Source organism: Odontomachus brunneus, unplaced genomic scaffold (genome assembly GCF_010583005.1).
Source record: "Odontomachus brunneus isolate Ranch 3 - 2012 unplaced genomic scaffold, Obru_v1 Obru_scaffold_264, whole genome shotgun sequence".
Classification (NCBI taxonomy): Eukaryota; Metazoa; Arthropoda; class Insecta; order Hymenoptera; family Formicidae; genus Odontomachus; species Odontomachus brunneus.
In genome coordinates this window covers 106,902-127,939 of record NW_022639714.1, presented here as the reverse complement: position 1 = coordinate 127,939, position 21,038 = coordinate 106,902, and the positions used below count along the sequence as shown (strand labels likewise).

At 34.3% G+C, this 21,038-nt stretch overlaps 2 protein-coding genes across 10 annotated transcripts in view; both read right to left on the bottom strand.

Moving 5' to 3' along the window:
- The window catches only part of LOC116852990 (lethal(2) giant larvae protein homolog 1), a 34,544-nt gene extending 18,254 nt beyond the window's left edge, over positions 1–16,290 (bottom strand). For 4 of the 8 annotated variants that reach the window (XM_032833822.1, XM_032833827.1, XM_032833828.1 and 1 more), the window contains exon 1: positions 15,579–16,288. In XM_032833822.1, coding sequence (XP_032689713.1) covers positions 15,579–15,662 — 84 coding nt within the window. In that variant the 5' untranslated portion in view covers positions 15,663–16,288. Of the gene's footprint in view, positions 1–14,400; positions 14,653–15,578 lie in introns of all 8 variants that reach the window. The other 4 variants (XM_032833826.1, XM_032833823.1, XM_032833824.1 and 1 more) reach the window with 4 other exon arrangements.
- Positions 16,291–17,509: 1,219 nt separating this feature from the next.
- On the bottom strand, positions 17,510–20,410 carry LOC116852973 (glutaminyl-peptide cyclotransferase). 2 transcript variants are annotated; one of them, XM_032833774.1, is made up of 6 exons: positions 20,240–20,410; positions 19,906–20,049; positions 18,981–19,250; positions 18,741–18,902; positions 18,192–18,417; positions 17,510–18,099 (listed from the first exon to the last, which is right to left on the bottom strand). In XM_032833774.1, the coding sequence occupies exons 1-6, from the start codon at positions 20,342–20,344 to the stop codon at positions 17,945–17,947; spliced, it is 1,062 nt and encodes a 353-aa protein (XP_032689665.1). In that variant the 5' UTR covers positions 20,345–20,410; the 3' UTR covers positions 17,510–17,944. The 2 variants fall into 2 exon arrangements, with proteins under 2 accessions (XP_032689665.1, XP_032689666.1); XM_032833775.1 differs by having other exon boundaries at positions 18,741–18,899.
- Between the last annotated feature and the right edge of the window lie 628 nt (positions 20,411–21,038).

Genomic DNA, 21,038 nt, shown 5'->3' with positions numbered 1-21,038 from the left:
ACACATTTATTTTTCGGATGCTCACCGTGTTTCACTATCTGAGATCAAAATTTTTGCCATCTTTGTCGCTAGGATCGATAAAGGATATTCTGACAGTGATGAAAATACAGAACGGCTCGATGTAATTTAATAATGAATCTAACAACCGGAATTATTAAAAATCATAGGTGCCCTGGTAGACATTTAATGCAGTTTTCGAGCAGTTATTGGACAGTTATATCAACTTTTGTCTATTGATTGAGGAGTAACTACTTTATATAAGCATAGAGAAAAAGAAAAAGGAGATTGGAGTAAATAAGCCATCTGACAAACAGCTATAACAGAAATGACAACCAAGATTAGAAATGAAGGTGAATAAAAGATAAGTGAGAGGTATATGTTTCAGAATTTCATTGCAATGAAAACATCAGGCTATTCTGACGGTAATAGCTGCATTCAGCACTCAACAGTTGCACAATAGTTGAGCAATTCGATAATGTAATTGGTCTAGATTTAGGGATGTAATAGTAAAAACCAATAATCGTTGATTGCTTACTGAGTGGCTTACTTCAGCAATTTTTTCTGCTAAATACGCCCAATGATACAAATGAAAGCTATCATGATAGATTCAAAACCTGATAAATACAACTATAAGAATGAGTAAAAAAATTTGTCATTTGATGGTTGTGAATGACGCAAAAAATATAAAAATATATTAAATTACACACCAAATATTTCCTACGTTATGACTGTTATTAACATTAAAATTTTTCAATTAAAAATTATACATAAAATAAAATACTAGGAAAAAACTGCCTATTTTGTGAAGTGCAGACTTAATTATTAATCAATTGTATAGTTGTTTGCCTATTTACTATTCTGTTTTCGTTCAGTAAATAAGTTCAAATTGTGCGCATCATTCGTACGCAATAACTGTAAAAAAAGCGTTACAACTTGATTAGAATCTCAAAATTTTTTCAGTAGTTACTTCTGAAGAGTATATCTTTATCAAAGAAAAAATTGGTTCGATCTTGTATGTAGTAAGTAAACCGAATTTTTGTTTCAATTCAATATTTTTAATTGAAATGATAAACTTACTAGAATTCAGAATGATTTTGGATAAACTTGGAGCTTAAAACGAACCTATGATAGATTATATAAACTTATGAAATACTTGAAACAAGTAACAATTACTTGAATGCAGTATGTGTTTTTCAACGTGTAATTTAAAAATCACTGCTTTGTTTATTGACCATAAAAGTAATGCTTTTTGTACTTGTTTTCGATATTCATTAGTAAATTATCAAATCTTCATAATCTCTTTACATCTCTATAATCAATTTCTATTATTCGATCTATTTGGGAGAGAACCAACAATATCAAAGAATGCATAGCTGTATAATAATGACATTAACACTAATTTAGTGTTAACGCTAATTTAAGTCAACATATTAGTTAACTAATTTAAATCATAAGTAACGAATTAGTCATTGAATGTCTCACAATGAGTCAGATTTTGATCGTTAATCGAGCTTGCTTATCGTACTTATGCGTCGTATGTGAATATACAAGGCGACATGCGATCCAGTAATGGTGCGCGCCTTCGAAAAACCGGCTGTTGGTTAATTAAGCACCACTCGAGCACGGTATCGATGAAATATCGTTGTTATGCAGATGCCGATAAACTCCCGTCGCTCATTTATTTTCGCCTCCTCCCGCAGTCAATTACAGCTCTCTCTCTCACAATATACAACCAGGATACATCCTGGAGCACCTGAACTCTCGGCACATTCACATCGATTCTTAAGTGCGCCAAGTATATCGAAATCTCCATTACAAGTTTAACCGGCCGCCCACTCTAAACTTTTCATCCAAGTAGCTTGATATTTTGGCTCCAAAACGAAACATGATTACGAAATACTCGTATTTTATTATTATGAGATACATGCGCAGTCGAATCGAAATGCAGTTGAATTGATCAACGCAGCGCACCATAGAATAAATCTTCTTAATTCAATTTTTATCAGCAATGTTATGCAAATTAATATTCGAGTTGTTACAGCAATGATGTACTTATTTTAATGACGAGTATTTGTTTCTACATATTGCGGAATCAAGAGAATTTACTCCAACCATTCGCTATTGATCAATTCTATTGATCCAGCAGCATTTTTTCCCACATGTTATTCGCCAAATAGAATTTGACTTACAGCAACGTGAGCCATCAGTAGACCCATATGGCGTGGACGACAAGTCACGTAAAATAAATCCGGCATGGAACGTGCTGACGACACATTTCTCGACAGATTTTTTTCTCGTGCGATCTTACTTCTAATTGGGTACTAGCTAGATTAGGTAATAGCTTCCGAGTTATGAGCGACGAGAGATACTTAAAAAAGTTTTCACAAGCGGATTTTCTAGAATGCGAATTAATTGATAAAATTCCATTACTCGTTTAAATGTGCGCAAACTCTATATTTAACCGGCACTTTAATTCATCGATGCATATTAAGATCAAGAACATCAGAATGAATACTCAGCGTACAATTAGTACTTTATTGTACCGAGAACTTTTATTATATCCTGTCTTTTTAATTTTCTTCCACAATATTGAACACATACAATCGGAAGAAAACAGCCTGCAAATAAACTAAATTAAGAGAATGTTCTATATTAATTAAAAAAAAAAAAAAAAAGGATTGAATTTCAGTCATTTTTCCGAAAGTTATGAGCAAACAGAGTTTACGTAACTTTCTGATGTTTAGAGTTCTAAGATTAAGAACATTATTTTATTACCTAAGAGATAAAAATGCTCTTCTCTTTCATGTTATATCCCGGCTACTAAGAACTTGCAAAAAAAAACCAAATCGTTCGCGGGAAAATCTGCTATCCAGATTTTCGTTCTAAGTCGTAGTTGTCGCTGTAGCTATGCTAATTTGCATAATATACTGTGATCCGTAGTTTGCTATGTAACTAGATAGCAAGTGCGTTTAACGAGAGAAAAGAGTTTACTTGAAAACAACGAGTCTCTAGTATAAATGAGATCTTCGAAGAATTACTATCCGCAATATCGACCTGAGATATCGTAACATAACGTTTTAGCCGCGCCCGATTGGGGAAACGGGTGGCCCAGGAGACCTTGGCCTTGGCTATTTCCATGAGAAAGGGTGTCACTACCTGCGAGTTTTGCTAGGCACCATCGACGGAGTTAAGATGAGACGAGGTTGCGTGCGTTGTTTTCGCGCAACAAAGAGGCGCGTGTCTCTCTGAGACTAAGCTATTTTAAGTCGAATCCTCGTTGAACTTCGCGAACATCATTTCAAACACATGTAAGACACGTAAGGAGGACTCTGTTGCGAGAACAAAGCATCGAAAAGTTTTGATTTATTTATAATACTTAAGGGAACAGCGATTGTTGCACAACAGCGTAACTTCATAGCAGTGTAATCATCCTTTTTTTATTTTTAAAAATTTCTAAAAATTTAAACGTAATCCTTTTAGTTTTTAAATTGATTTTATTGACTCAAATTTTTTTCAATTTAATATTCATTTTCATTTCAATTTTTCTAAAATTGATTTTCATTCCCTAAGAATGAAAGTCAGTTCCCAGTTAGATACTGTTGTGCATTGAATAGCCCACTCACCAGTTTTTAATTAAACAAACTTACACGGTAAAAATGTTGTTGAATCAATAGAATTTATTAATAATACGCACGCCGCGATTGAAATAAATCTTCTTGATTTAATGGCAATGTTAATTGAAAATAATACTTGAGTTATTAAAAACAAACACATCATATATTACCTTAATAACTCTAGTGTCAGTTTCAATAACATTGCTATTTAATCAAGATTTCGATACATCAATTCAGATATGTTAAGTGACTTTTTTAAAAACAAACCAAACCTAGTCTACGTTCCTTCTCGAGTTAAAATTTTAGCTTTATTTTTTACTTGAACTTTCTATCATCTGTATATTTTGAAAGATTAGTGTATGTTTAATACACATAGAAATTAAAGTCCTATTTAGCGCTTCTAAATGGCAGAAAATGCACAAAATATCACTCGTATGTTTTAAAGAATTAATACGTGGAGAAAATATTGTAGCGCGTTTTTACGTTTTTCCAAACAATATTTCTTTTTTAATGTATTTTCTTGTAAGGATGAATAATACTAAAATTGTAATTTGTGAAAAAAATAATAATAAATAGTTTAAATTTAACGATTTACCTGGTATACAGTATAAAAAAATATTCAAGTAATTACAATAATTTTGTAGTAAAATATCAAATATATAAAATATTTTAAACAAATATATAGTTTAATAAATATGTATTTATGTGTAATTTCGATCATAATTCTGTGTGGTCCAAGATTACAAAAATTTTGTTACGATTTTTATTACAATATTCTCTCTGTGTAGGTTGAATCAATATTGACTCAACAGCATTTTTTCTATATACGCATGATTTAATAGCATTTTCTTTTCCGTGTAACGTATGTAAGAGATTGTGTATCTTTTTTGGAGTTCCTATGCAGCGTTAGAAAATCTTCCGATACAATACGGATTTGTTGTAGCGTGTTTCAACGTAGCATCCACTAAAAGATAGTGATGCTGGAACAACTTTCTACCAGTCGAGATATCGACAAGTTGTTTACGAACTTCAATGTGGTATGAGGGAAGAAGGGAGGATACAGTTCATGATCGCTATGCGAGTAACATACGAGGTACATAAAACGTTGGCGAATGTTGATCCTCCACGTCTGCGGAATGAAGCGCGAGGTTTCCTCTTGTTTGCTACACTTTCTACGTCGGTTTCTTTTCGTTTCTTATTTTTCTTCGAAAGATGCGAATGCACGCCTGAATGAATGGACACCTCTTTGTGTCGCTGTTTTCGAATTATTCGAGTCGTTCATGCACTCGAGCTGAGAGAAAAAGGTCGTACAAACAAACATCAGATTGACTGAAATGTGTTTACTTCGCGGTGCCAGTGAATCGTCAAATAGTGTCATAAGTCATCGTAGACGGTAAATTTGCACGTCGTGATGTATTAGGAAAAGGAGGAAGGTCAATAAGATCAACTTTTGGGCCATGAATGTCGCACTTTCTTGATGAAATATTCGTATAGTTGAGGTTGAGAGCTTTTCAAAACGCCCTATAAAAATTTTTTTGTTATTTTTAAACCAATTTTTAATTTTTGTTGGTTTTTCATCTATTTTTTTAATTAAAGCCTTAATTAAATATAATTGCAAATAGTATTTTTAGAGTTTGCTTGCGAAAGCAGAATAATCTTTTTTATATTATATAGTTTCATAGCAGAATATTTTTTATATATTTAATGCAATAAAAAAAATAGTTTATTTAGTTTTTATAAAGAAGCAAATATTACTATCGCCCATTCTGTGGCCGTCATTACCCAAACTTTGAAGGGTTGTAACTTTAGTTTTCCCCAACGTAGAAAAGTTTTTATAGGGCGTTTCGGAAAATTCTCAGCCTCAATTATACGAATATTTCATCAAGAAAGTGCGACATTCATGGCCCAAAAATTGGCTTTATTGGGTCTCCTTCTTTTTCAACGAAAAAATTGTCTCAGTAAAACTTTATATAATTGATTACGCACATAAAACCCGGGAAGAAATATTAAAATTAATGTGAAATCTAAAAAAACTTAATTTCTATATAAAAAGAGGATTGTTTAAAAGTAAGAAAAATGACGCATTTGAGGACTAATGTTTTCAGCGATATGATTATACAGCAAGTGTGATATTGACTTAACAATATGTGTGCCTAAGCAAACATGAATGAAACGGGATGTTCCCCATTTAGAGAATAACCTTATCGTATTTCGTTTGAACTGAATATCAATACAATCGCCTGTTATCAGTTTCCTGTGCGTTATATTAAGCTTTTTTGTCATTTCGGTATCAAGACGTGGGATTAAGATAGAGAAAAATGTATTGAATGCCCCAAGAATCGTGTCACATTAAGCGTTTGACATATCGATTGATGTACGCCGATGTAACACTTCGAGCCATTTCCTTTTTTTATTATCGCACACGGAAAAAAAGGTTTGGTTGAATTAACCAAATATCTGGTCGAATATGAACGATCCAGAAATTCCGATTGAAGTAATCCGAATTCTGTTTAAGTCAACCAAAAATCTTGTTAACTTAAATAGAATGCGAGTTACTTCAATCGGAACTTCTAGATTGTTCATATTTGACCATATATTTGGTTAATTCAATCAAATCTTTTTTCAGTGCAAGAAGAGAAGGTAAATCATAATAATACGATTTACACCTTAAATTAAAATTAAATCTAAACAACTAAATCTACCAATTAATTAATTAGGACTTAAATAAGTTCAGCAGAGAAATAAAAAAGAAATTTTCTTTTTTACAATATATCGTCATGTATCATTTAGATATGTAAGTACATTCAGAGAAAAAAATGGTGACGAGTTCTGTATGTAGAATTAATTTATACAGTTTAATAAACTATTTTTTGCAGTTACTAAAGCTAAATAGTTACAAGAAATATACTCTCTTAACTATTCAGCTTCAATTGCAAAAATTACAAAATGATTTATTAAACTATATATTAATTCTACATGCAAAACTGACATAGTTATCACATCAATATTGGTGTTTTTCAAACCTTTTTAACTACCATCCACTGCATCAATCCCATTTTGGATCGTAATCTAATACACGTATGATAAATAAAAAATACAAACTTTCCGTAAATTATGTTTATTTGGATACGCATATGAAGTATATAACAAATAGTAAGAAAGGAAAAATATTTAAAATAGACATTATTTATATAACAGTACAATATTCAGTACAATATAAAAGGAACAGCTGTACTAATACAACGCAATCTTTTTTACGATTTAGAATTTTTTAGATTTAGTATCTCATGATACAGAAAAAAATAACATTATTTTTTTTACGATAAACCTTCCACATCATTACATTGTATTTTTTAATGTAATTTAAAATTAGAAAACCGATCTTCAGAAAATACCAAACAGTTATAATACCAAAGTTATAATGAAAAATGAACTGCTTTTCAGAAAAGTTTTATTTTACAAGCTGTACTAAATACTAAAAAAACTAACTAAAAAAAAACGAACAACTCAAACAGATGAGAACATTCTCATTTCAACTGTATTTTATAATTTTCTTCCTTCGTAATTTTATTCATTTTTTTTTTGCTCCGTTGTTCACTCCGAAATAACGTTCAGTATTATAATATTTATTTGCCGAGCAATATAAAATCATTAATTAATTTACGAATTTACTATTATACAGTTATATAAATCAGGGTTCTTCAAATTGCGGGTTGCGATAAACGGGTTGTAATAAACGAAAAAAATGCACAAAAATAGTCACGCTATCATGTTTTTTCTCTGAGTATACGATAGATAACGTAAAGGATCAGACAACTTGACGATTACAATACAAAGAAAAATTAAAAAATAGCGCCAAGTGCGTCGTCGGGTTAGCTTCGTAAACTATATTTGTCAACGGGAACTGTTGTCGTCAGGGCTGACTGAATTTTCACTGGCGCGTTTACATGATATACTTCGTGATACTTCTTCGAGAATTCACAGTGCAGGGAATTAGATCGCTATAGGGTTTCGCGATAATGCACTCGACGCACTGCGTCACCACATCAGACATTGACACGTCGAAACATAAGATACGTATTAGGAATACGTCTGCATTGACACAAGTGTTGAAGAAGTACTGAAAATAATGGCAGTTTCGTAAATTAATTAATGATTTTATATTGCTCGGCAAATAAATATTACTGAACGTTATTTCAGAGTGAACAACGGAGCAAAAAAAAGAATAAAATTACGAAGGAAGAAAATTGTAAAATAAAGTTGAAATGAGAATGTTCTCATCTGTTTTTTTTTTTAATTAGTTTTTTTAGTTCCATTCTTCCTTGAAACTTTCTTGGAATCAGAGCACTCAAATTTGAAATTTTTAACTATTATAGATGCCAAACGAGATAACAAGATCTAAAAATGTCGCTTTACGTAGAAATGATAGATTAATACGATCACACTATCTTTTTCGTATTTCTTGTATAGATTTTATATAAATGTGTGCTGCTTTGCTTTACTATATTTTGCGAAAAACATAAACACGTATATATGGAAATCTCTTTTTTTGCAAATTTTTTATATATTTTAAACTTCAATTCAAACTTAAATTCAATTTTAAACTTAAATTTAATTTAAAATTCAATTGTAAAGCCACAGTATATTTTTTGAAATTTTCCTGATTTTCGGAGCAAATACAAATCTGATATGTTATGGAACTTCTGTATCAGGCGAATATTTATGTTAATTGACAATTGGAGATGCCAATTACGAAATCTGTTATCGCGTTTTTGTCGAGTGTCCAAATTAATTTTTGCTCGTACTTGGGTGCGTTCGCTTTGGGCGCTTACGCGCTGTAAGCGTCATTCTATCTTTATCGCTCATTATATGCGGGAAGAAGATAGAATGACGCTCACAGCGCATAAGCGCCCAAAGCGAGCGCAGCCATAATGCAAGGATATTTGTAATTTTGTGTAGCCAATGTGCTACGTACATTTTAGAAAAAAAAGTCAGTATTTTCAAATGTGAGGGACATTCTCTCAAGAAAAGACAATTCTATTGTTTCTTGTCGAAGGTGTCACATACCGACCTGTTGACTCCGTGTAATTCGCTCGAAGAGTATTGTCGTCCGCCTCGCGACTGATAAGTGGATTCGACGTTTCCTGCAGATTGCACGGGCGCATCGGCAGGAAATTATCAGCCGCGACGGCTTTCGTGTTTGCACCTAACGACCCGCGTTCATCTCACCAAACGCTCGATTGTGCCGTTCAGTGAAAAACGGCCGCGTTCAACAATGAGCAGGATTGCGCAACACTTGAGCAGTTATTGTCTGTCAAATGTGCCATACTTCATTATTACCTAACGCGTGACTAATGGCTGTTCTTTCGTCGCTTCTAAAACATGTTATTCGCGGGCAATATGTTCGTCAGAAACCGAGACACGAAGTTTCTTTGTTGTTTGTGAAAGGACTTTCCAAGCTGTTGATAACTCCATGGAAATCAATTTGGATATAATTGTGATATGGTTGTTATTTTTAAAACTTTCAAGTTTTATACAAACGGAAAAAATGCTGTTGTATCAACACACAGTATCAGTCTAGAATAAATTTTCTCGGTTCAACAGCAGTATTATTGACACAATACGCTATACTATTGTTTCAATAACTCGTACATTTATCATAATATAATATAGTAGAAATCTATCGAAAAGGCTTCATTGAATCGAACGTACATTTATTTCCTTCAATTAAATAATTATTTATTTTGATTATATATGCATTTAACAATCTTTTAATGTGTAATTGAATAAATGCGTGAAAAAAATGTAATAAGTAAGAATATATATGTTGCAGAAATAAATGGAGCTTTAGGAATATACATTACATATACATTAAAGAAGAACACTATTGAATAAAAAAAAAACGGTTTAATTAAACGTCTACCATCGGTTATCATAAATTATAAAAGTGTTATTGGAAGAACAAAAACATGTATTGATTCAATTAAATGTCAAAATGTTACGGATTGCCACAGATATATGTACATAGTTAATTCAAATATGTGGTTGTGTCATCAACTTTAATTTTATTTTTTATTATAAGAATAATATATCGTCCTTAAGTCAATATACACTTTCGAGGGGAACCCATTTTGGTCACGTTGCTTTTTTCTAAGTGGAGGTGTTAAAAAGATATGAAAGTCACTTTCACTTTTTTAAATGATATTATGATTTTTTATAAATATGATTTCTCTACTTATGTATAAAAATATTAAGTATGTATAATATAATTCTCTACTTTTATGTATAAAAATATTAAGAAATATAATTGTCGAAAAATCAATAGTTTACAAGATATTTAAGTTAATTTATCACGTCCATATAACGACGAAAGATCAATTTTAACTAAATAATTAAAACTACCAAAAATTCATTTTCCTCTTTAAGAAAGTGTGGTGAACCAAAACCACAGATAAAATAATAAGTAATGTCCCGTTTGTATATCATACTAATTTAAAACAGCTGCTACATTTTTCCTCTACTAATCCCGAATAAAGCTGCTTATGCAACGAATAATTAACACTTTATTCTGACAAAAAATTTAGTCAAGGAGATATTCGAAATGATGTCCTCCGATTTCAATACAATTTCGGAAACAATACATAAATGATATTCTTCATATTCTACATTTTCTGCTCTTTCTAAATTTATACTCGCATATGCTTCCAAAATACGTTCTTTCATGTTCTTTTGTGTAGTTGGTACACATAATTGAAAACAATGTTTTTCAACGTTACTCAAACAAAAAAGTCAATGGAATTTAAATATATTGAAGTCGGAGGATATTATTTTGAACATCTCTTAACTAAATTTTTTGTCAGAATAAAGTATAAAATATCTCGTAAACTATTAATTTTTCGATAATTATACTTTTTAGTATTTTTGTACATAAAATAAATAGAGGAATTATATTTATAAAAAAATCATAATTCCGTTTAAAAAAAGTGAAGATGACCCTCATATCTTTTTAGCGCCTCCACCTAGAAAAAAATAACGTGACCAAAATGTGTCTCCCTCGACACCCTTCCACTTTCATCCGAATCATTTTTCCGTATCATCAAAAATAAGTGAAATATTTAAGGTGTTCGATTTAAGTGAACTATTCTGTATAGTGATTTGAAAAACGTAATTGTACAAATTATAAGAAGCGTTCTTACGATTTAGCGTGTTTTTAATGTTATTGGTTCCATGATCGCACTTTGCTTTTTCAATAAAAATGTTGCGATTAAAATCAATGACAAGTACACTTAATTGCTTACGTTTGTGGCAGATTGTGATAACGACGTTTAATCGAATCAATGCATTGTTTTATTCTTCCGACGGCATTTTTTCCGTTGGAATATGGTGATTTATAATACAGTTATAATTAAAATAACCTCGGTGTGATGTTTTCTCTGAGAAAGTATTTTAGATAAATCATAATTCAGAGGTGTTATTTCTGTTACATAACAACGGATTAAAATGCAGCTCACAATGTCTCTCTGAAAAGGCAATTTTCAAAAAGGCGAACAACTGGTTCTTAAAGTTCGTTACATAAGCAGCTTTATTCGGGATTAGTAGAGGAAAAATGTAGCAGCTGCTTTAAATTAGTATGATATACAAACGGGACATTACTCATTATTTTATCTGTGGTTTTGGTTCACCACACTTTCTTAAAGAGGAAAATAAATTTTTGGTAGTTTTAATTATTTAATTAAAATTGATCTTTCGTCGTTATATGGACGTGATAAATTAATACATGGTTAATGGAGAAGACAATATTAAGTTATCGATTCAGCGATTAACAACCAAGATACAGATAACACGCGCACACGATGAAGAAAGACAGACTTGTTGTGTTCAATTTATCTATTATAATTCCGAGTACGTCTGATGTTATGACAATCGGAATTTTTTTCTGCGTAAAGATACATTGAATGATGTCCCTTTATATTGGATAAAATATATTGGATAAAATATGCGATGAATTTGCTGGTTTGCATCTTAAGCAAAATTTAGCGGAATATATTGCAATACCCGAACAAAACTAACCCGCTCGGGTTACACATCTTTCTCCGACCTTTCCTTGAAAACTGCATTTTTTGCCGCAGAGGATGAATCACGGCTCTTCGTGTTTGAATGTGTTTCGATACATCAGGTGTCGCGTCGGCTTTCAAACTAGCAACTACCGAATGCGATCGATGCACGAACACCTGCGGTCGGAAGGAGTCGAGCGGTGCCTGGGAAAATAAGTAACGCACATTAACGATCTAATGCCCGCGACACACGAATATCGCGAGTCACGATTAACTATTTGCGGTATTGTCGAGTAAATACACACTTTCGTTCGCCGATTGACGGTTTCATAAAAATAAATTATCGTCGTTGGAACAGTTTATCTCGACGAGATAATCAAAATGACACAAGATATATTTTCAGGCTCTTCTCTGCGGAACTTCGACGAACCTGCAGATAGCGGAATATACGTGTACAGTTAAAGCGCGAGATATAATTCCACTGTGATATAATTCCTCCTACTCTTTTATAATCCCGTAAAGCAGCATTATTTTGCTAAATAAATATAGCCTGTTGGTGAAATGCACGTTTATAACTTACTAAATAAGTCTCCTACTTCATGAAAAAAATAGACGTACTCATAGAAACGTATGCATTTGCGTAGACATCAGACTAGTCTAGTATTATTAATATATCATATTAATGCATCCTCATTAATTGTAAAAATGCTACGTAGAAACTGGATAAGAATTTGATAGAATTTTATTCAGTGGTTTACCGTATAAATATAATATACGGGTCGATTTTTTCGAAGATAGTATCAGTAATATTAGTTCAGTTCTATACTGTAAAAACTGATGTGTTAAATTTAACACATTTCATGTGTCCCAAATCATCCACTCTCATTTATGTGTAAATTTAAATCATCCACTCTCATTTATATGTAAATTTAACACAAAACAAATGTATTAAAAAGTAACACGCATAATATGGAAAAAATTAACACAAGAATTTAACATTTGAATACCGTTAGGAATCACATGTTGTGTTAAATTGACATATTTAATATGTCAGACATAAATTATATCAATTTAACATTTTCATTTCATCAAAATCATAGATTAATACTTCTCTCAAATGTTAAAGTAACGTTTTATTTTAGTTAATTTAATATTATACATATGTCAATTTAACATAAACTGTGATTCCTGACGATATTCAAGTGTTAAATTCTTGTGTTAATTTTTTATATATTATGCATGTTACTTTTTACCACATTTGTTTTGTGTTAAATTTACACATAAATGAGAGTGGGTGATTTGGGACACATGAAATGTTAAATTACATCAGTTAATGAAATGTTAAACACATCAGTTTTTACAGTGCATAATTGTGTCATGTAAATGTCGAAAAACATGAAAACATGTATTACGACCCAAGATTTCCTGCGTTATAACTCTCATTAGCATTAAAAATTTTCAATTAGAAAGCATTGCACAAAAAATGAAATATTATTTTAGTAAACCTGCTCATTTTACAAGCAAAAGACTTGATTATTAATTAATTGAATAGTTTTTTGTACATTTACTGTTGTTCTGTTTTAGTTCGATAGATGGGTTCAGACTTTGCTCTATAATTATGTCATGTTCATCTTTAGTGCAGAATAACTGTAAGAAAAGCATTATATCTTGATTGGGATTCTAAGTTTTACTTTTTAGTTACTCGACAAAAATTATCATGTTAGTGTTCAGTTGCTCGAAAACTGCATTAAATTTTTATCAGAGCGTCTTATATGTAGAAACGGATTTCATGAATGGATCTTTCAAAAAATCTGAACAAATGATTTTGCTGAAACTTTGTTGTGCCATATATGCCACACCATGTGATGAAGGAAAGAACACAGCACGACTTGGCTAATGTCAGATTTCAATTGGGCTTTGTTTCCACGAAGACAATTCATTTCAAGCGGCAATGCAATAGTGCAGACACGAAATAACCTCATTATGTATGATAAATGTAATAGACAGTGTATTCCAGAATCGACAGAGTTACTGCATTATTCTTTATGAAATTTCGAGTTAGCTCAGCAGAGAGTGGAGAACATTGGGAAATCGCAGTGTTACTCCCTCTCTCGAGTTATGCTCCAGAAATTTGAGTAAATAATATGCCACGTGATTCGCGACTGCATGTAAAGTAGATATTCAGCTCTGCCAGAACGTTATCAAATCCAACGTGACACGACGGGGGACGGTCATTTTCGTCGGTAATGTCGCGATGTCGAGGAAAAATTCGAGTTTCCCGAACGCAACAGCGTTCACGTGCATGTTCCCCGTCGACTCCGGCACACCCTGCACTTGAATTCTCGCGTCAACTATAAAACCGTAATCGCTGATAAACAAACTGTTACGGTACTCGGTGTACGTGACGGTCTGCTGCGCTCTCTGGCGCGAAATTAACTCGCGGAAACGTTTCGGCTAAAAACCAACCTGGAGAGATATAAATCGATCGCGGAAACTAAGCACGAGCGCGAATGCATCGTCTCGCGCGTCTACGCTGAGCTCGTACCGCATCGTCCAAATTGTTGCGCCGCAGTCGCAGGCGAATAAATAAACCTCACGGTAACGTGCGTGCGTACACAGGCACCGAGGCAAAAGAGGAGTATGGGCAGACACGATAAAAAGATACCATTGGTACACAACGGTAACCCGATATTCCCGGCGAAACGAATCGCTCGAACCTGTCCGAGACTCACCGTCGTCCAGTGTTGCCAGAAAAGCGAAATTCTTCGCAACATGCAAATCTCTCAATTCACAATTGTTCAAATAAAAAGAGCGTCGTCACCGCCTCCTCTCTTCCTGTCCTCTTGTGAATTTGTACGAACACATTCTCGGAGCAATATTGAAGACGACATGTTAAAATTCCAAGTTGGTTACTTGGAGGAAATACACCTTTAAGCTTAGACTTAGATTACTCCAGGAGCATGATAAGCTGACATTCCTGTCGTCTGGAAATATATAAGAAATCAGAAATATTCAGCACGGATCGTGCGTGTATTTTACGAGGAGAAATTCATTTGCGAAGAACTACAATAATGGATCCTCATGGGATGCAAACTGTCGCAGTCCCCTAAAAATCTCCATGTAAGGATGCAAAATGGACTGTCCAATGCCTGGCCAGGTACTTAAACAGATATAGAATATATATTTTATACGCACATATATATGTATATATATTTTTTTTATGGAAAGTTGAAATATTTCTATTTAAAGACCAAAACAATAAAGACATTGTACATATTCTTTTTGTTTTGGCTATTATATACAAATATTTAAATCTTCACATAGAATATATGTGTATATATATTTTTTTTTATATTGGAGGTTGAAACATCTCTAAAACCTAAAACAATAAGAACACTGGGCATTTCTCTTGTTTTGTTGTTTATACAAATATTTAAATCTTCAATATAGAATATATTTTATTGTTATAAGTTTAAACATATGCATTTAGGACCAATTTTTCCAACTTCTTGGTAAGCTAACAGTTAAATCATATATCTGTTTTTGTTCTTCTCCTAGACAAAAACAGTCATGATTTAACTGTTAATTAGCGTGACCAAGAGATTGGAAAAATCGACCCTTAAAGACCAAAACAATAAGAATGTCCGGATTGTGGCACATGTCCAGGCATTGGTACTTTTACCCCAACGTGCTCTCCGCAGCATGAAACAATCCATTGAAAAACCTCCCTTGAATGACTGATTCAAACAATTCCAATCAAATTGATCTGGCAACATCGCTCCCGGCGGCGGTCATCCCGCGCCCATACGCGTCGTATTCGCGGTGCCTTTCGCGCCGGGTGTGGGCGAGAAGGTTCTCGCCGGGCGCAAATGTCCCTCTCTCTCTTCCTCTCGCTCCCTTTCTCTCTTACCTTTCGAAAAGCGAAGAGATCCTTCTGCAGCTTCTGCCGCTCGGCCGTCGGCTGCTGGCCCTTCCCTCTGATGAACTTGAGCATCTCGAAGCTTCCCCGTTGGCCCGGCTTGGCGTTTGTCCGCGCGACTCTTCGTCCACGGGGTCGTCTCCCTCCTCGCAGGCAGGTACGACTGGTATCGGCTCGTCACGTCACATGAATGTCGTTGAATGCGACCGGCGGCGTTACGCTGCCGCGTATTCTACTCGACGACGATGCGTCCTCGAGTGCGTTTGTCTCGCTCGCTCGCACGCGCACGTCTACAAGAAACACGCCCGCACACGTCAGTGTGTTCCTTTCTGTGTCTCTTTCGAATCCTTACTGCGTATCGCCTTTCCCACTCCGCGTCACCGTTGTCGTGTCGTCGCCGTCGCCGCGTCGGTCCTTCTTTCTCTTTCACTCACTTACGCTCGATGCCGATGCGCCCGCGATGTGTCTGTCAGCCGTGTACCGCCGCGAGTGCGCTCGCCGCAGATGCTTGCTTTGCTCGTTCGTTCGGCCGCGCGGGCGATGATCCGGCAAGGTGGTGCGTATTTTAGGGCCGCGACGAGACGTGCGATGCTGCGGCGGTGCGAATCGCAAAACCGCCGAAAAAAACACGCACGGACACTCTCCACGTCGCTCACTCGCTCACGTTCACTCGCATCTCTCGCCGTCGTGTCGCGTCGCCTCGTTCGCTGCCCGCCCGACTTCGGCCGCGCTCGGCTACGATCGCCGCCGCTCGGCATCGCTCGAGCGCGCGACAGTCGGCGGGCGCGTCCGAACGAACAATGACCTCAGAATCCGCCATTGCCAACCGTGGTCGAGGAAATCGTTTGAACGAAGAGTCGTTTCGCTCTCTTCTCGCCTCAGCTGCGGATATTTGCTCTCACGGAGGCTCCATGTTCCGCTAACTGGATATCCTGTCGTTTGAGCGAAGAAGCACGCGTGACACACGGTATTTAGGTATGTGGCCGTGTTTCTCTCTTTCTCTTTCGATACGACGAAGAATGCGTTCGCTCTGAAACGGCCGCCGTTGGTTGCGCGAATAAATCCGCGCCAATGATACTCGTAATTTGCGGCCCGACTAATCGTGTTGTCGTTCTCTTAAATCACTGACACATCCGCGACACATTCAGTATTTCCGTAGAGAGTATCGCGGGCTATTATGTCGTTCTCTATCCGGTATTTGCTCAAGGATTTGTAGCGGGTTTTGTGTTTGAATGTTCGAATATCAACGTACTCGCCGTTACCAACTTTCCCGCTCGAATGCGGCATTCTTTTCGTTTCACGAACGACGCGAAATGCTCAAAACGATTTTCCGTACGACGATATGTCATATCCGCGAAACGATGGTAGATGAATATTTATGTCGTGTATTATCGTCAGAGCGAAAAATATGAAATTTCAAGTTCCAACAGTGATATTAGAGTTCGAGTACCACTCTTGTGGTTCCTAGGTAGAACAGATAGTCAAAATAATATCAATATGATGTTATTTTGACCAAAAAATGACGTAAATTTGGTCAATATTTAATCAAAATGACGCCAGATTGACATTATTTTGACAATCTGTTGTATCTGGGTTGTGTTAGCCGAAGTGTCCATCGGTTTCGACTGTATAACAGATACTCGTACGTGTATGCGGTGTGGATACGCTGAAAAAACGCACTTGTATTATATTCATTCCAAGCATGTAACAGGATGTCACGCACTCGAGATTCCGCAATTTCCTGCATGAGGTTCACGACTTCCAAATCGCTCTTTAATACTTTGCTCGCGACGAAATACGTAATCATAAATTCTATCATATTTGAGCGATACACACATGAAATAAGTTTTCGGGAATAGTGAGGAAATTTAATAACTCGAGGGTGTAAAACGTAAATTTTTAGTGTCATATATTCAAAGCTCTTTAGATAAGGAATGTATATATATTTCCAAATATGTTAATTACTTAAGTATAAATTGTCTCATTTACAAAATATAAACAGTTGGACGTATTCAATAAATTAATATCTATATATGGTAATATTATATTAATATATCACGTCTTTTTGATCAGGTAAAACAGGTAGTACATATATTCCAAAAGATTGAAAAATACGAGAGACAATAAAAGACTAGTTGCGATTTAATTTCACTTTCCTAAGTATTTATCGTATCTAAAACTTAATTAAAGATAACTCGTTTCGCGACGGATATGTCATATTTTGTGAGCTTAATGTTATGTATACACTGCAACAGTTTCTTTTGATACTGTGTGCATACAGTTTTTAAACCACAATATAAATTAAGCACCAAAGCTCATTCCACGTCATTTCAATACGACCTTCTCTTGATCCAGCGTTAGGTAGAAAATATATGTAAGTAAGACGCCACAAATATTCTGAGGATTTTGTTAATATTCTCGGTAGTTTTTAAATCGATATTGGCTCGATTGTCACCTGATTGGTGCCAAAAGGGCGGAAACGGATTCGGTATTATATGTAGAATAGGCACATCTGAAAAATATAATTCATAATAGAATTGAGAGACATACCCCAAATAATCCAATATAAAATAATTTGTGCCACAAAAATTATTCGCCACTTACTTCTTCTCATAAAAGGGATATGATCGTCTTCAATATGTGACTCAATGGAATATGGTTGAAAATATCTTTGCTCCGGTTTGCCGTACGAGTACGCCTCTAGTCTTCTTAATTCGGCTAATTTCTTCTCGATATTAACTAACAACGAGTACCATTTCTCGGTGTTTTTAAAGTAGTTGTAAAAAGTCGGATCTGGCGCACCGATTAAGTCAAGGAGGACTAATATATCCTGCAACAGAATATTATGTAAAGAATTATTATGCAACAGAATATTATTTAAACAGTAATTACGATTAATAATTAAACAGCTTAACATATATGTGACAATATACGTGACAACATACTTTTGATAACAAAAAAAGTATATCATATTTTATAAAAGATGCAGTCTTATATTTAAGATTGTCTTAAATTCATCTTTAAATACTCCATAACCAATAAAATGATCCACATAACATCTGTAGACAAACTTAAGACAATCTTGAATATAAGATCTGACTCTGTACATAGCTCTAAGCTAACTATAATTATCAATAGTAATATGCTTTTTACTATTTTATCCAATTCATTGATTTCATTTCCCCTGCCGTAAACACTTCTTGTACTATGCCATTTCTTAGCTAAATGCTTGGCACCATAAATAGAATCACTTGGACCCCATTCTTTAAATGCTTCTTCTCCATCAAAGAAGATAAACATCAAACTGACATCCTGCTGAAAATATATATAAAAGTTTTAGGAAATCCTATCTGATTTATCTGCTTCACACACATAATGTTTTATATGATTTACCTCTTTAATAATCTGTAGAAAATTATTCATGATAGTAGCTAAATTAATCAGTTGAGCACATGGCACAGCGCTATCTGTTGCCCCAACAAAGATTCTCTCCCTTGTATACTTTGAATCATAGTGACAAGCCAACACTAAATATCTTTTCGCATTAGGATTTAATGCTACTATTATGTTTTCAAACTCCAATTGACCAAACAGCGGAGTGTTAGCTTCGAATAAATCTGACTCCACGGTCCAACCAAGAGCACTCATTGACCTTTTGATATACTGAAAAAAAAGATGCATTTTTATTTTGTTTGTAGATAAGATATTATGTGTGACTGCAATATTAGAACTTTACATACATTTATACTTATAATCATTCATATGATATGTAAGTTTTCTCAAGATAAAGGTCTTTGTAATTGAATTTTTAATTAAATATTTGGTAAATATATAGAAAATATGATTTCATTGATTTCTTTTATAATAATACTTATTGCAGTGATGGCAGTAATTTGCCAGAAAAGTAAGTGAGGGATAATATTGGTTGTCGTATGATATAACAAAATAAAATATAACATTTGTTTTAGATATCACGAGCTGATGTTACGTGCAATAAAAACTTACATACAACATATTGATCTCTTCTTCACTTCCTAATCAGAAAATTTTTTTTATATTGTTTTAGAGAATAGGTTATATATATATATATATATATATATATAATTAATTAGCAACAATTTATTGTCAGCAATTGTTTCCACTTATTTCTGTGGCGATATCTAAACATATAATCTTTACAATATATTAATTAATGTAAAAAAAGTCTCTCTCTCTCTCTTTCTTCTTTTTCTATATATTTACCAAATTTTAAAATTAATTAATTAATTAATCACAATATCCTTGATGCGAGAAGGCACGAGTGTCATTTCCTCCCTACCTCTTTGACTCCAGCATGCGCAGGAGTTCCTACTACTCTGACTACACATATGTTGTCTAGAACCTCGTTCATGTGCGTAATATTCGTGAGGTCGGACAACGTGGTGATCTGTTCGATCGTTAGCGAGCTCGGTGTATGATAGTACTGGAATCATGTAACAATAATGACTCGTCAGAGCGGCGTACTCGGGTCGACGACGAGGCGATGTTCAGTACACGCATGGTGACACAATGGTGACGGGAGCGGTGAAAGTAATGAAGAAGCCTCATCTTCTCCTCGAAAACGGAGAAAGAGAATGAAGGTTAAACAAGCGGTCGCGTTATACGTTACATACTTTCTCGTTCTTGAGTGACATCTCCCTCGGGCCACTCGCATCCGCCTTGCATGGCGACGCGACGACAGCCAGGAAAACGCATAGTGCGAACTCGAGCGCATCCATACTCCGAGAAGAGTCGCGCGTCAACTGAGCGTCACTGTGTCACGGAGGGCAAGCGCGTCAGCTCGCGCCATCTTGACGTTTAAATACCACGCGTGCACGTGCTATGGGCTGGATTGAGCGTTTATACTATGTTTATTATGATACTTTGCGTCTATGTGTGGACTACGTAGCTATGTGTGAAATATCATTTATATAGATAATGTAATCTATGAATGTTGTTTAAAGAAAGCATGATTTACTAAAAAAATTAATTTATGAGGCAATATCTGTTTTGCACTGAGAAAAGAATTTACTAAATTTCAAAAAATGTTTATTTCGATAATACTGTGAAGGTATTTTTGTTTAAATTAAATAATTATTTTCTAAAATTAAAGAAATAAATTTACATGAAAAACTTCTTTATTTAATTTTGGAAAATAATTACTTAATTTAAACAAATATTTCTCACAGTACTTTCCAAACAAACGTTTTTTGAAATTTAGTAAATTTTGTTCTCAGTGTAGATATAAGAAAAATATGCGTGTTTTTATTTTACCTTTAGAATTTTAATGTAAATTTAGAAACATTGTTTTCTGAAGTTAGAGTTCACAGAAATTTCTTTGTTGATATTCTTACCTTAAAGTTAAATTTATCGCTGTCACATTATGAAATAAAAATTTCGTGCAACTTGTTATCCTGTTTAAATATTACATTT